This window comes from Mauremys reevesii, linkage group 2, assembly GCF_016161935.1.
Source record: "Mauremys reevesii isolate NIE-2019 linkage group 2, ASM1616193v1, whole genome shotgun sequence".
Taxonomy (NCBI): Eukaryota; Metazoa; Chordata; order Testudines; family Geoemydidae; genus Mauremys; species Mauremys reevesii.
This window is the reverse complement of record NC_052624.1, coordinates 213,683,855-213,698,909: the sequence shown is the minus strand read 5'-3', so window position 1 is coordinate 213,698,909 and position 15,055 is coordinate 213,683,855. Positions and strand designations below refer to the sequence as shown.

The 15,055-nt window shown below is 45.0% G+C and overlaps 1 protein-coding gene across 22 annotated transcripts in view; it reads left to right on the top strand.

Moving 5' to 3' along the window:
- Nucleotides 1-15,055, top strand: part of CCDC178 (coiled-coil domain containing 178) — a 350,640-nt gene that overhangs the window by 88,832 nt on the left and 246,753 nt on the right. For 21 of the 22 annotated variants that reach the window (XM_039524816.1, XM_039524819.1, XM_039524815.1 and 18 more), the window contains 2 exons: nucleotides 363-425; nucleotides 13,304-13,465. In XM_039524816.1, coding sequence (XP_039380750.1) covers nucleotides 363-425; nucleotides 13,304-13,465 — 225 coding nt within the window. The remainder of the gene's footprint in view (nucleotides 1-362; nucleotides 426-13,303; nucleotides 13,466-15,055) is intronic. The other variant, XM_039524821.1, reaches the window with a different exon arrangement.

The window sequence follows — 15,055 nt, the reverse complement described above, 5'->3', positions numbered from 1 at the left end:
TTTGCTATTCATGATCAGGTAACATATAGGTATTGAGGCTATTTAATGACTGCTAGTTATAAAAGGTAATTGAACTTATACCTTAGAAAATTCTGTTGCCTTTCTTGTACTTTCTGCTGCATTAGTTTATTTCCTGTGCCTGAATTCATATCGTTGTAGTGCCAAAATGGTAATTTCCTTTCTCTTTATTCATTATTCATTTTAATGTACAGTATATCAGACACAGTTTGAAAGCTGTTTGTCTTTATAATAATGTCAGTATTAAATCTTCATTGCAGTTTAATTTGCTTTTGTTATTATATTATAATACATTGTTATTACATTATATTGTGTGTTAATTTTTTAATTTTTTTTGTTTTAAGAATTTGGAAGAGAACATAAAAAAATTAATTCGAGATGAAAGAGGAACATGGCAACTGACTCAGGTAAACAAGACATTAACATATTGATTTCACGTATAAACTCCTTTTACATATATTTGTTTTAACACTGTAAATCTTTCCGTAATAAAACACTTTTTTTTTTACCAACCTGGATTGCAGACAAATAGTTCTCTCCTAGCTGTTGACATATGCTCTTTGAAAAACTGGCAGGATCTGATTATGGATAAACAGTTTGAATTAAAATAACCATATCTAATTTTGGAAACTATTGTGAATTTCTGACTCTTTTTAAAAGGCATGGTTATCTTTGTGGTAAACGTAAAAGGTATTGGTTTGCTTTGCAATAATGATTTTCTTCTTCACTTTGGTTTCTTCCTTTTTAGCTTGCTTGTCTAAACCAAAGAGCAGTGGCTATAGTGATAAAGTTCCCCATCAGTAAAGAATTTGAGTCCTGACATGAATTTCCAATTCTTGAATTGCCCATTCTCTAGGTGTCTACATTAGGACTAGGAACAGCTTAAACACATTAAAGTAGATGAAGACATTAAAGTAATACTTTGTTTACAGTGGGGTAGCCATATTGGCCCCAGGATATGAGAGAGATAAGGGAGGTGATATAATATCTATTATTGGACCAGCTTCTGTTGGTGGAAGTTACAAGCTACTAAGAGCTGGTCTGGAGAAGGAAATCTGTGTGTCTGAGCTAAATAGAAATTGGGACAGCTTGTTAAGCATAAGGGATAGTGCATGTTATAGGCGGCCACTTGAAAATAGAGTGGGCAATAAGGGTTTGATTGTAAGCAAAAGGGGGTTTGGAATGGGCCATTAAGGGTTAGCAGGCAGTGTGGTGCGTTACAAATTGTTGTAATGAGCCATAATCCCACTGTCTTTGTTGAATCCATGCTTTTTGGTGTCTAGCAATGTTATGAATTTAAATTCCCAGCCTCACATTTTGAAGATGATATGCAGGTTTCCTCTGAGGCCAGGTATTTGAACATCAGAAATGGAGTGATCATTTTGTGAAAACTCTTTGCCCCTGGGTGATATGGTGTTTGTCTTTTATCATTTTTCAATGTGAATTCATTTAAGAGAGCAGTGATTGTCCAGTTTCACCTACATAGTTGTAATTGGGGCATTTGATGCACTGTATGAGGTACACCACATAGTGTGACAAGCATTTGTATGATCCATTAATCTGGCAAGTTTGTTATGGGGGGAATTGATCACCATAGCAGTGAAGATATGTCTGCAAGTTTTGCATTTGTTGTTCTGGCAGGATCTGGTGCTGCTTTGAGTTGGTGTGACTTGGGCTGTGGGAATCTTGCATTGATGAGCTTTGCAAGGTTGTGGGATTGTTTAAAGGCCAGAAGAGAAGGGTTGAGAAAAATTTCTTTCAGGATGTCAAATATGTTTGATGATACCCCATATGGGTTCCAGTTTGGGGTGATAGGTGACAACTAGCGATGTGCTGTCAGTGGGTGTTTTTATTCTGTGTTGAAGCAGCTTTTCTTGTGGTATTTGGGTGACTCTTTCCACGATGCAATCTAGTTCTCTGGTGGAATGTCTTTGTATAGTGACAACTGTTTTAAGTATGTGCTGAGTGCCTGACTGTAGATAACAACATATTTTTTGTGTCTGGGGTGTTTGCTGGATCTGTGGATGATCCAAGGGTTTCTTTCATATAGTAATTTGTAGGATTCCACTGCTGAAGCTAATCGTGATGTCTGGGAAGTTAATGCTGGTGTGGCAGTGTTCTAGAGAGAGTTTGATGGATGAGTGGTGGTGGTTGAAGTTGTGGTGGAAATCTGAGGGAGTTTAAGTTGTCTGTCCAAAAGATAAAAATACCCTTGATGTATCTCAGGTATAATATTGGTCTCATGATGCAGTTGTCCAGAAATTTTTCCTCGAGGTGACCCATGAAGAGGTTGGCTATCCTAGTACTCATGGCTGTTACCATGCTATGGAGAAAGTGTTTGTCGTTAAATGTGAAATTGTTGTGGTTGAGGATGAAATGAATGCATTTGGCATTGTGTTTTGAGTGGATTTCTGAGCATTGTCCATTATCTTGTAGGTATTTGAGGCAGGCAGTGATGCCATCATGATGAAGGATGTTGGTGTATAGGGACATAACAACTGTGGTGACAAGGATGGTGTCATGGGGGAGGCTGTTAGAGTTGAAGAGTTTCTGGAAGAAGTTGGTAGTGTCTTGGAAGAAACTAGCCCTTTGTGTGGGGAGTAGTTTTAGCATGGTTTCTGTGGGTCTTGATATTCCTTCAATAAGAGTGCATCTGCCTGGGTTCCTGTGTTTGTCTGTCTTGGGAAGCATGTAGAAGGTCCCTAGGGTGGGTTTGTGGGGGACGAGTTTGTAGAGGATTTTTTTTTAGTTGTTTGAGGAGGGATTTGATGGTATTTTTAAATTCCTGTGTGATTTGTGGTGTGTGGTGGTTTATTTTTTTGTAGTACGTGGTGTCAGAGAGTGGTCTGTAGGCCTTATTGACATAGTCATCACAATTAAAGACTACAATAGTGCCTGCATTGTCTGCTGGTTTGATCACTATCTAGTGGTTGGATTTCAGGGTCTGTATAGCTGTCCTCTTAGTGGTAGAGCGATTGTGGTGGCTATAATGTTTGTTAAGTATCAGAGGGGTAGCCGTGTTAGTCTGGATCTGTAAAAAGTCCTGTGGCACCTTATAGTCTAACACATGTATTGGAGCATAAGCTTTCATGGGTGAATATTCACTTTGTCAGATGCATGTAGTGGAAATTTCCAGAGGCAGGTATAAATATGCAGGCAAGAATCAGTCTAGAGATAACAAGGTTAGTTCGATCAGGGAGGATGAGGCCCTCTTCTAGCAGTTGAGGTGTGAACATCAAGGGAGGAGAAACTGCTTTTGTAGTTGGCTAGCCATTCACAGTCTTTGTTTAATCCTGAGCTGATGGTGTCAAATTTGCAAATGAACGGAAGCTCAGCAGTTTCTCTTTGAATCTGGTCCTGAAGTTTTGTTTGTTGAGCATTTTACAGTTGATTTTTTTCCTGAAGCAGTCAATGTAATGATCCAGTGTGTGGTTTCATCCTCTGTGCAATGTCCAGTCTGATGATACTTTTTTCTTCCAGCTGTCCATGGGGAGGTGATAGTTGTGGGTGGTATCTTTTCTGCGAGGTGGAATTGATGGAGGAATTCTTCTAGTTCTTCACATGATCGTATGTTATCAGGTTCTCTGGTGGGGCAGAATTTCAGTCCCTTGGAACGTACAGATGCTTCAGTTTTGGTTAAGAGTAGTCTTGATAGGTTGACGACGTTGAGGTATCATCATGTGTCCATGTGCTGGGTCATGGTATATTGGTTTCTACAAGAAGTGGTGTTCTGTTGGTTGTGCAGTTGCTGTAGCTGGTTTCACTTTTTTTTGTGTGTTGGATGATTGACATCAGGTATTTTAGATAGTTTTGGGTTTGCTGCATGATCTCCAGGTAGGCTTCCTGATATTCTTTCTTCCAGTGTGTGGGAGCATGTGATAATTTCTTGTTGGAGGTGGTCTCTTCTGAAGCATATATGGTGCAGGAGATGGTTCCTCAGTTTTTCTGGGGTCCTTTTCCAGAGCTGCTTAGCATATTTGGAGGTGTAAGTAGTGATCAGAAAGGTGTAGATGTGCCCCAGTAACAACTATGTGGGTGAAACCAGACATTCACTATGATTGTCTGGTTTGAATGAACTCACACAGGGAAAAATGATGAAAGACAGAAACACCATATCACCCATCTGCAAACACTTTTCACAAAGTGATCATTCCATATCTAATCTTTCAATATTCAACCTCAAAGGAAACCTGCACAACACTTTCAAAAAGCAAGGTTGGGAACTTAAATTCATAGTGCTGTTAGACACTAACAATCAGTGTGACTGAACAGAGACACTGGTTTCATGGCTCACTACAACAATTTGTAACACACACCTGCATGCTAACCCACTTCAAACCCCTTTTTCAGAATAATCTAACCCTTATTGCCCCCTCCATTTCCAGTGGCCTCCTACAACAGGCATTACCACTTATGCTTAGCAATCTGTCTCAATGTGTATTTAGCTCAGGGCTTGGCTACACTTACAAGTTGCAGCGCTGGGAGTTACAGCGCTGGTCATGCAGCTGTGTAGGGCCAGCGCTGGAGTGTGGCCACACTGACAGCTACCAGCGCTGCAGTGTGGCCACACTTGCAGCACTTTCCAGCGCTGTATTGAGAGGTGCATTGTGGGCAGCTATCCCACAGAGCACCTCGTCCCATTTTGGCGCTGAGTATTGTGGGAAGGGGAAGGAAGTGTGCGGGTCATTCCGCTTCCTGTGTGCCAACGCCCCGTGGTGCATCGCTTCACATCCCAGCATTCACTCTTTCCGGCAACGTTTGGCGCCATTGTGAATGTCTTTCTGTTTTACTCTCTGTGTGAATCGCGATTTCTGTGGCAAATGGAGCCCGAGCTGCTGAGGACTGTGCTGATGAGTGTCGCCAGCACAACACGTTTGGCAGTCGAGCTATTCCTTCAGCTCCAAAGTGACAGTGAGGAGTCTGACGATGATATCGATATCGATTCTCCTGCCGTGTGTGACACTAAAGTGCTTGTGGCATTCACGGAAATGCTCAGCACCGTTGAACGCCGCTTTTGGGCTCGGGAAACAAGCACTGACTGGTGGGATCACATCGTCATGGAAGTTTGGGATGACGAGCAGTGGCTGCAGAACTTTCGTATGAGAAAAGCCACTTTCATGGGACTGTGTGCTGAGCTCGCCCCCACTCTGCGGCACAAGGACACAAGATTGAGAGCTGCCCTGATGGTGGAAAAGCGGGTGGCTATTGCAATCTGGAAGCTGGCAACTCCAGACAGCTACCGGTCGGTCGGGAACCAGTTTGGAGTGGGAAAGTCGACCGTTGGAATCGTTTTGATGCAAGTTTGCAAGGCAATTAATCGCATCCTGCTAAGAAAGACCGTGACTCAGGGGAGCGTGCAGGACATTGTGGATGGCTTTGCACAAATGTGTTTCCCTAACTGTGGAGGGGCGATAGATGGGACGCATATTCCTATTCTGGCCCCCCACACACACCTGGCATCAGAGTACGTTAATCGTAAGGGGTATTTCTCTATGGTTCTCCAGGCGCTTGTGGATCACCGCGGGCGTTTCATTGACATTTACACAGGCTGGCCTGGAAAGGTGCATGATGCACGCATCTTTCGGAACAGTGGCCTGTTCAGGAAGATGCAGGCAGGGACTTTTTTCCCAGACAGGAAGATCACAGTAGGGGACGTCGAAATGCCCATTGTGATCCTTGGAGACCCCGCTTACCCGTTACTGCCTTGGCTCATGAAACTCTATACAGGGAAGCTTGACAGGAGCAAGGACCGGTTCAACTACAGGCTGAGCCGGTGCCGAATGACTGTGGAGTGTGCTTTTGGGCGTTTAAAAGCCCGCTGGAGATCCTTGTATGGGAAGCTAGACTTGGGGGAAAGCAGCATCCCCGCGGTTATATCCGCTTGCTGTACCCTCCATAATATTTGTGAAGGGAAGGGTGAAACATTCAGTCAGGCATGGACCACCGAGGTTCAAGTTCTGGAGGCTGAATATGCACAGCCAGAGAGCAGGGCTAATAGAGAGGCCCAGCACAGGGCTACAAGGATTAGGGATGCCTTGAGGGAAGAATTTGAGGCTGAAAGCCAACAGTAATGTTTGCTGCCTTGCATGGGAGTGAATTGCACTGTTTACACTGTTATTCTATTATCCCTAAAATGATTTGCAGTGCCTCTTTCTTTACTGGGCTAAGATATCTTTCACTATCTGCTATAATAAAGACTGTTTTCAAAGCCAAGAATTGTTTTATTGAAAAGAAAAAAACTTCCTTGACAGACAGACAGACACACAACATTTCATGAACACAAGAGGGCAGGGGTGTGGGTTGGTGAACTGTACAGTCACAAGTTTGCATATGTCCTGTCTGGAGTGCTGTTTAATGAATCCTGCACTTCAGGGTGCATATACTGCATGGTGATGGGGGTTGAGTGCAGAGGGTAAGGGTGGTAGGTATCAGGGCTGGTTGGTGATCGTACAGGTGTTGGAGGCAGCTGGTGGTGGTAAGAACCTGAATGCTGGGGAAAGGTGGTTTGAGCTGACATTGGGGCACAAGGCAAAAAGCTTTGGGACGGGGGGGGGGGAGTAGCACGGTAGTGCTCTGCTTGCATGGCAACGAGTGACTCGATAGAGTCCGCTTGGCGCGACAGGATGCTTAGAAGCTGCTCTGTGCTTTTCCTTTTGGCCACTGCATTTCTCTGCCGGTTCCTGCTTTCCCTCTGGCGGATCTTGCTTTCCTTTTCTCTCCACTCCTTCAATTCTTTACTCTCTCTAGCAGAGTGCGAGCAGCGGCACAGGAGGCAGCAAACAGGGCTGCCAACAGGGGAGTTAGCGTGGGAGTTGGCAGGGAGGGTGGAAGGGAGGTCCCCCCCACAGAAGAGAGAGAAGAGAGCGAGCAGCAGGCAGCAGCAGCCCATGCCCCCAGCAGCAGAGGACACACACACAGAGGATGAGCAGCAGCAGCAGCTACATGCATGTACATGGGGACAGGGGGGACCCCGACTATACTATATATGCATGAAGTGTCGCTGCTGCTGAGAGCTGGAGGAGGGGGCCAGGGCTGCAGGTGAAACCCTGATAGAGAATAGAAGGGGGTTGGGGAGGCTGAGAGGCTGGCAAGCAGTAACAGAGGGGAGGGGGAAGGGGGGAGGGGGGGGGGGGGGGGGGAGGGGAAGGGGGAAAGGGAGGAAGAGAGGGAGAAGATGGGATGCGGAGGCATGTGACCGTGAGAAAAGGGAGAGGGAAAAGGAGAGCCAGTGAGGGGGGGAAAGCTAGGTAGGAACAGGTTGAAGGTGAGGAAAGGGGAGGGGCGCAGCAAGCGGTAAGAGAGTGAGAGAGAAGAAAGAGAAAAAGGAGGCAGCCAGTCCATATAGATAAAGAAAGGTCGAGGGAAGTAGTGAAGTAGCACCAAAGATTGGCAGGGAAGATAGGAGATGGCTGAGGAGGGAAGAGATGGAAGGACTTGGAGAAAGGGAGAACGGAGGGGGGACAGAGGGATAGGTTAGGGGGACGGTGGGCGCCCCAGCCAGGCAGGGGCAGGTCTGGATTGGAGATTCCAGGCTGCAGGGGAGGAGGCAGGTGTGGAGTGTGCGGAGGCTGTGTGCTGGAGAAGGTGCTGTGGTGCTAAAATACGGGAAAAGGATGAGGAGAGGAGGTAAGAACCTAGGATCTAAGAAGGAGAGGGAATCATGGATCTAGATTCTCATCTGAGGAGAGAGAGACGGGAGACTAGCCAGAGAGAGAGATCAAGGGAGAGGTTGCCAGGAGGTTCAAGGGCAGAGGATTCTACCTGTCCTTGATCTTCCAAGTGGATTCATCTAGGCAGGAGTGGAGAGGAGAGAAAGGGGTGGGTGGATGGTGGTGAGGAAGGACAAGGAGGCTGGAGGGATGGGGGGCTGGGGGGACAGGGGCACTGGGGGGGGGATGGGCTCCAAGGGGGTAGGGAGGAAGAATAGGAGCCTAGGAGGAGAGAGGAGGAGAAGGAGGCTGGCTAAAAGAGCTGATCTGAAGAAACTGGAGAGAGACACTGGGGGGGAGGAGGTCCTGGAAAGGTGGTCGGGTGAGTGAGAGAAGAATTTTCACATATAGAGGGAGGGGACAAGAAGGGGCAGATAGAGCCAGAGGGGGAGGGGGGGGGGGAAGTAGATGTGAGGTACGGGTAGAAGTACTACTAGTCTACCCCAGTTGAAAAAAGACAGTGAGAGAGAGGAAACAAAAAGGAAAAGAGTTTGAAAACCAATGTGAGATTTGGAATGCGAGAAATGGGTAGAAAGCTTACTCCTGGTCTGGGAATAACTGACGGAGTAGGGGAATGAAAACAGAGAAGTGGACGAAGGTATGTGGAACGGGAGCATGGTATGATGGGGAGGTATGTGAGTAGATGTAAAAGACAGGTAAAGGTAAAAGCAAGGGGAGTAGCACTGTAAATGACTAAAAATGTATAATGAGGTAAAATAATGCAAGATAACAAGTGGGATCTGTTGGGGCAATGGTGATGTGGGAGTTGGGGTGGCATGGGGGAGGGAAATCATCCAGGCCTCAGATGGGGGAAGATATAGATCTGATCTAGAGAGATAGAGATGAGCTTTTTTTGATTAGCTTTTTAAAGGAGGTTTACATGAATTAAAACAATTGGGGAACTGCTTGAGGGGGGGGGATTTTAAGATAAAAATAAAACATAGGAATAATAATATCCTAGCTAATATATTCCTAGTGATATTCTAGACGTGATAGCTCAATTGGTTGCTTCATGAAGTGGATGGATGATATTTTGGGATTGTTGTTTTTGATGAGTTTGTTTTTGTTGTAGTGAGTTGTTGTGGGGGACATGACCTAGGGAGAGATAATGAATCTGGCCTGGAGTTAAAATAATGGGAGGAAAATAGATATCAATGCTAAATTAAGGCGACTTAAAAAGGGAAAGGGACTAGGGCTTATTAATTTAATTAGCTGGGCTAATTACTAGTTGGGTTAGGATCTGGGGAAGGGGGAGGGGGAGGGTTAGGGTGGGTTCTGCTTGAGGGGAAGTTGCAGGCATGTATCCAGTTAGAGTGAGGAATAGGAAGAAAGCAGAAAGAGAAGAAGAGGATAGCAAAAGCTCGAAGAGGAGAGAAAAGCAGAAAGCAGAGAGGTCAGTAAGAAAAGGGATGAAAATGGGGGGAAAGAGGGAGGAAAGAGGCCAAAGGAGAAAAATTGAGGAGCAAAGAGGGTGAAAGAAGGAAGGAAGGGCAAAGCGAGAGACGAGTGATCTGGGAAGGGGATTAAGATTATAAAAATAGAAGATTTAGCCATATAATAGAAAAGAAACCAAGAAAGAAGAAGAATAGAGTAGGAAAAATTAAATGGAGTGGAGATTAGGATAATCTTGAATGGCACATAATGATACAGGATACTTTGGGAGGAAAAGTCTTGAGGAGGGATGATGGGAGGAGCTGGAATGAAGAGTAAATGGGAGAATGAAGATGAAGGATAGGGGGACATGGAACAGCTAGAGAAAGCAAACTGGAACAGAACAGCTTGAAAAAGTAAAAAATTAGGGATAATCTTCCTAGATCCCTAAAAATTTTATTTAAGGAATTTTAAAGAATTAGCTATGATAGGATAAATAATCCAAATTCCTATTTTGTACGACTGACTTGGATTAGGATTATGGAAGTTCCTATATTCAAGAAGGGGAAAAAAGCGAAGCGGAATATGTATAGGCCTGTTAGGAAAATATCTGTAGTATGCAAAGTCATGGAAATCATGGAAAAAGAGAGGGGAGGAGAGGGGCATGGCGATGGCAACTGGGATAGATTAAGAAATGGATTTCATCTTTGTAGGTAAAGTAAACCAACTTGATCTCCTTTAGATGAGAGCATAAATTTTAGACAAGGAATATGAAGATGGTGATCTGGATGATGTCATTACTTCAGTGGTTGAAAAGATGGGAGTTAAGTGAGGAAAAATTAGGGGTGGAATGGAAAAGTTGGGGATGGAGTGAAAAAGAGTAGGGAGGGGGGAGGAGGTTTGGAGTAGGGAGGGGTTGAAGGGAGGGGGTTGGGAGGGTGGGGGAGAGGGTGGTTGCTTTGGGAGTTTTTATTCAATCTCATTATTGGAATATATTTAATTGATTTTATTCAGCTGATTTAAAGGGAGCCTGGAACACCAAGTTGGGGTTTTGTGGGGGACATAGGATTGGGGGTATTGAGGAATTGAAAGGTATGGGATTAACTGATTGCAGTTAGGAGGAAGAGTATAAGGGGGAGTGTAGGTATATGATGAACAGGAATAGTGAGAAGTGTAAGGTATAGCATTTAGTTATGAGTTGGGTAGGACAGGTTAGAAGGTGGGAGGGAGGAGGAGTCCTGGTTGACCTAAGAGAAGAGTGATCGTGGAGTTGGATATGAGGATTAAAATGCTATGTTGTTGAACATTGCATTGTAGTATTAGTAGGATAAGGAGGTGCGGTTATTTCTAGTAGGAGAAGATAGATAAGAGGCAAAAGAGATAGGTAGGTGAGAGATGGTGGCGTTTTGTGAGAGGAGTTTAAGAAGGATGAATAGAAAAGGAGACAGGGTAAGAAGAAGGATGACTAGAAAAAGGGAAGAGGATGAGGAGGCTCTTGGATGAAAGGAGACTTGAGGAGCTTGGAAAATTTTCCTATGAAAAGAATTATTTTACGAGGATAAAATGAAAAGAGGATAAGATAGAGGGTAGGGAGAAGAATTATTTCAGAGAGGATAAATGGAAGTGACGGACCATCATTTGAGCCCGACTAACAGTAAGAATACAGTCAGGAAATGGAAATTTGAAGTCAATAGAAATTCAGGTGGAATAGCTAGAATAGTGAAATACCACAGGGAGGGAAATGAAAATTAGAGGACTGGGGAACTGTGGGGAGGTTTAAGATTAAGGATTTAAGGATGGTTTGATAGGATTATGAAGGGGGAGTGGTGGGATGAGATGGTAAGGATAGGTGGCATGAATTATGTGGGGAGAGTTGATGGGTCTTTTCCAGATGGTTTGGCGGAGAGTCTTGCCGGCATGGATGGGGGTTCAGGACCGAAGCCATTGGGGTCTTGGCGAGGGTGGGTCTTCCTCCAGGGATGGCCGGCATGGTTCCTGCTAGGTTTCCTGTCTTGATCGGCTTGGGTTCACTTGCTAAGGGGGCAGGAGGATCTGATCTGTGGGCTCTGATCTGCTCTTCTCTAGGATTGATGAAGAACAGTTTTCAGCATGTCCTCTTTGCTCTTTCGGGGATTTTTTCTCAAATTGTGCAGCCTCTGTGCTGTGGAACATCTGCTCAGTCCAGTAGTCAAGGTCACTGTAGAAACCCAGAAATGACAACATTTAACAGGGGCAGCATTGTATTCACTATCTCCAGACATTAGTAGTTACACTGAGGGAGTTCTCACTTTAGCATTCTTTTACCACACACATAACACAACAGAAGCCACGAAATGGTGAGTGAGGGGTGCTTATAGAGGGAGAAGTGGGGCTTGATTGATAGAGGGGAGCTGGTTGCTTCGGGTAATCTGGAGTGATAGAGGGGTTGAGTGAAGATGCAGCTGCAGGGGTGATCTTCACTATCTCCCTATCTCTTCACTAAAGAGTCTCCCAACATTTTTCACAGGAGTTAATCCTGGAAGATGTCTCCCTGCTGCGAGTCACTAGGGAACAGCGGGAGGCTCTTTTACAGCAATGTGGATTCCGCCCTGGCCCCTATGCGGCTTGCCTGTGTTCAGAAATGGTCCCCCCACCCCTCGCGGCACAGTGGCGCGGACGCGTCAGCGTGACTGGGACAAGGAACACAGTGGCTCTCCCTATAAACCTGCGAAGGCACATTGCCCACGCTCTGGCTGAAACTTTTGAGGAGATTACCGAGGCCGATTACCGCGACGTGATAGACCACATCAATGGGCTATTCCACATCTAGGCTGGCATGCATGCAGCCATAACCCCCCTTCCTCTCCAGAAACATTTCCACCCAGAAAATAAAAGCCGCTTACCGGTAACCCGCTCCTCTGCTTGTCCTTCTGCAACTGCTGGCTGCTGCGATTGGGTACTTTCCTCCTGGCTTGAGACGAGCTCCTGGCTGCATGCCTCCTGGAAATCTGGGGTGTCTTCCCCCATCCCAGTAGCTTCACTCACGTTTTCCTCCCCCCCCCGCCGCCTCTGCCTCCGCCTCCTCCTCCTCCTGTCCCCCAGCCTGCTCAGAAGTGTCCATCGTTGTCCTGGGATTGGCAGTGGGGTCACCCCCAAGTATCGCGTCCATCTCCCTGTAAAAACGGCAGGTCGTGGGGGCAGCTCCGGATCGGCGATTCCCCTCGCGGGCTTTGTAATAGGCACTCCGCAGCTCTTTAACTTTCACCCTGCATTGTAGTGCGTCCCGATCATGGCCCCTATCCAGCATGGACCTTGATACCTGCTCAAAGATATCGTAATTCCTACGGCTGGAGCGCAGCTGGGACTGCACAGCTTCCTCCCCCCAAACACTAATGAGATCCTGCAATTCGCCAGTGCTCCATGCTGGGGCTCGTTTGCCGCGTGGAGGCATGGTCACCTGTAAAGATTAACTGATTGCACTCCACACCTGGCTGCAGCAAACAGGAAGGAGATTTTTAAAATTCCTGGGGCATTTAAAGGGCGGGTCACCTGAGGCAAGAGCAGTAGAGTGCAAACTGATGAGCAGAGTGGCTGAACAGGAATTCTGGGATAACTCCTTATTCCCTGGAGGACAATTAAAGCGCTGGTGAGTGTCCACACCTGCTGAGCAGCGCTGGATCACCAGCGCTGCACTCCTTATACCCCAACCGGGATGGGTTTTCAGCCAGCGCTGCAACCAGGGAGTTGCAGCGCTGCAACTTGTAAGTGTAGCCAAGCCCTCAGACACTGATTTCTTTCTCCAGACCTGAAGAGGAGACCTTCAAAAATGTGTACCTTCCACCCACAAAAGTTTGTCCAATAATAGTTATTATGTTACGTACCTTATCTGTTTAATATAATACTTACTTTTTTTTTCCTGTTCAGTTCCTTCACTGTGTTTGTCAATTCTACTGGCTACTCTGCCTTCTCTACTTCATGCAGTGCTCATGACATATTCTGGCTCAGTGGCTAACTTTGCTCTCATTCTATAGATATTCCTAATATCACTGATCTGTACTTGTTAACCCCTGATTTTGTAAATACACATATCATTAATTTGTGGTTTTGTTTGTAGCATTTTGTTAATAGTATGAATGGCCTTTCAAATTTGGAATTTTTTAAATAGATTGTTCTTCTATTGCTTCTGATTTCAATAAGCGAAAATTAGTTTTAGGTCTTTTTAACAGGCCAGGATTAAAGCAATGTATGGTGAGCTAGAGCAAAAGAAAAAAGATAGCGCCAAGATAAAAGAAGAAACTATAAAGAGGATAGCAGACATCGAGGGACCAGTGGCTGAACTAGAAGCACAGTTTATTGAAAATAAAAATATACATAAAGAAAATATTGAGGTAATTTTTCTTAACTTACTTTTCCAGACAATAATTTAGAATGCAGTTTAAAACACTTGTGGTTAGTTTTGGTGTGTTTACTAATAAACTTACTGGTATTATTGGGAAAAAAAATCAAGGAAAATCAGAGTTAAGGATAAACTTAAATTCTTATGTTTTGTAGTTATGCCTTGGGATAATATTTCATATACCTCATTCAGTGACTGTATATATTGTAACATGCAGCAGTTAAGCATTCTTAACTTTCAATTCACATGCCTTAATTGGTAACCCTTCTTCATCTCACTTAACTAAAGTAGACAACATAAAAGTTATCACAAAAGTGAAGAACATATAGCACTGGCATAGTATGTCTCCTGTACATTTCTGCTTAGCTGTAAGTTCCAGACCTGGACAGAAGGCAACCAGCCTTTCATCTGCTGCTAGCTTGGCATGCTCTCCTCTTTTCAGCCTTATGGAAAGAGCAACTGAACAAGAAATCTCTCTCCAGAGATCTACCTTGGGTGTGAGGGAGAGGAAGGGGAAGATTTGTGTCCTGTAAACCTCTTACAGGATCTTAACTCCAGATACTCAACCCCACTTGTCCTGGGTTTTTTTGTATAGATCACCCTTCTCCAGGCTCTGTTTTCCTTGCCAGTTATTTGCCTTTGTCTTTTGGAAGGGTCTTTCCCATATTCCCAATCTGGTGCCCTTTATCTCACTCCCCTCTTGTCGTCCTTGGAGGGGAGATTTACTAGCCAACCTGCTTCCCCTTCATCAGCTGTTCAGTGGTGTCTGGCTACTTTCTATATATCAGAAGGTGCAATGTCAGTGAGATGGGACATTTCTCTCTTCCTGCCCTACAGGAAAATTGTCAGAAAAGCAAACTGCTTCTGTGTCCAGAAATTCTAACAAGGAGGGTCTGTTGGCCTGCACATGCGCAGTAGATTTTCCTGTGCTCCTGACTGAGGGTGTAAGAGACAGTGCAAGCAGATAACTCTCCAGTTCCTTCTTACTGCCACATAGCCAGAGTCAGAATCCTTGTGTTCACAGCTCTCTCCATTTTTTCCCCCTCGATAGAACCTGTTAATAGCTCTGTAAATAGTTTTTATACATCATAGCTTTTATATTAGTATATTTAGAGTTTTATAGTATAGATAGTATAGCTTGTTTTTCCCCCATACAGGGGACTCCCTCCTCGCTAGAGTGACTATACTGAATATGCTTAAACAGTGCAAACTGGAAAGAATAGGGCAGACAATCCCCCAAACTTCACCAAGCCAATAACAAAACATTTTTCTTCAAGTGCTGTTCCTGTGGCTGCTCCAGTTCAGGAGCTGTTGATCGGAGATTTTTGTTAGCAGTTTCTGGTCGGGGTGCGCATGTGCAGTAGCAGTCTCACAGCATTGCTGATGCCTCATCTGGTAGGTGCACTCTCATGGTTGCAAGGATATATCCCTATCCAGGACTGTCCACAAGAGATGCGATCTCTCCCCGAGCTATTGAGAGCAGATGAGCCTTCATGTATGAATCCTAAGGGACTGGCACTGCTGAAGATCCTCAGGCTGAAGGGTAAACTGAGCAAGAAGAAAGATCTATCAGTTTCATCGG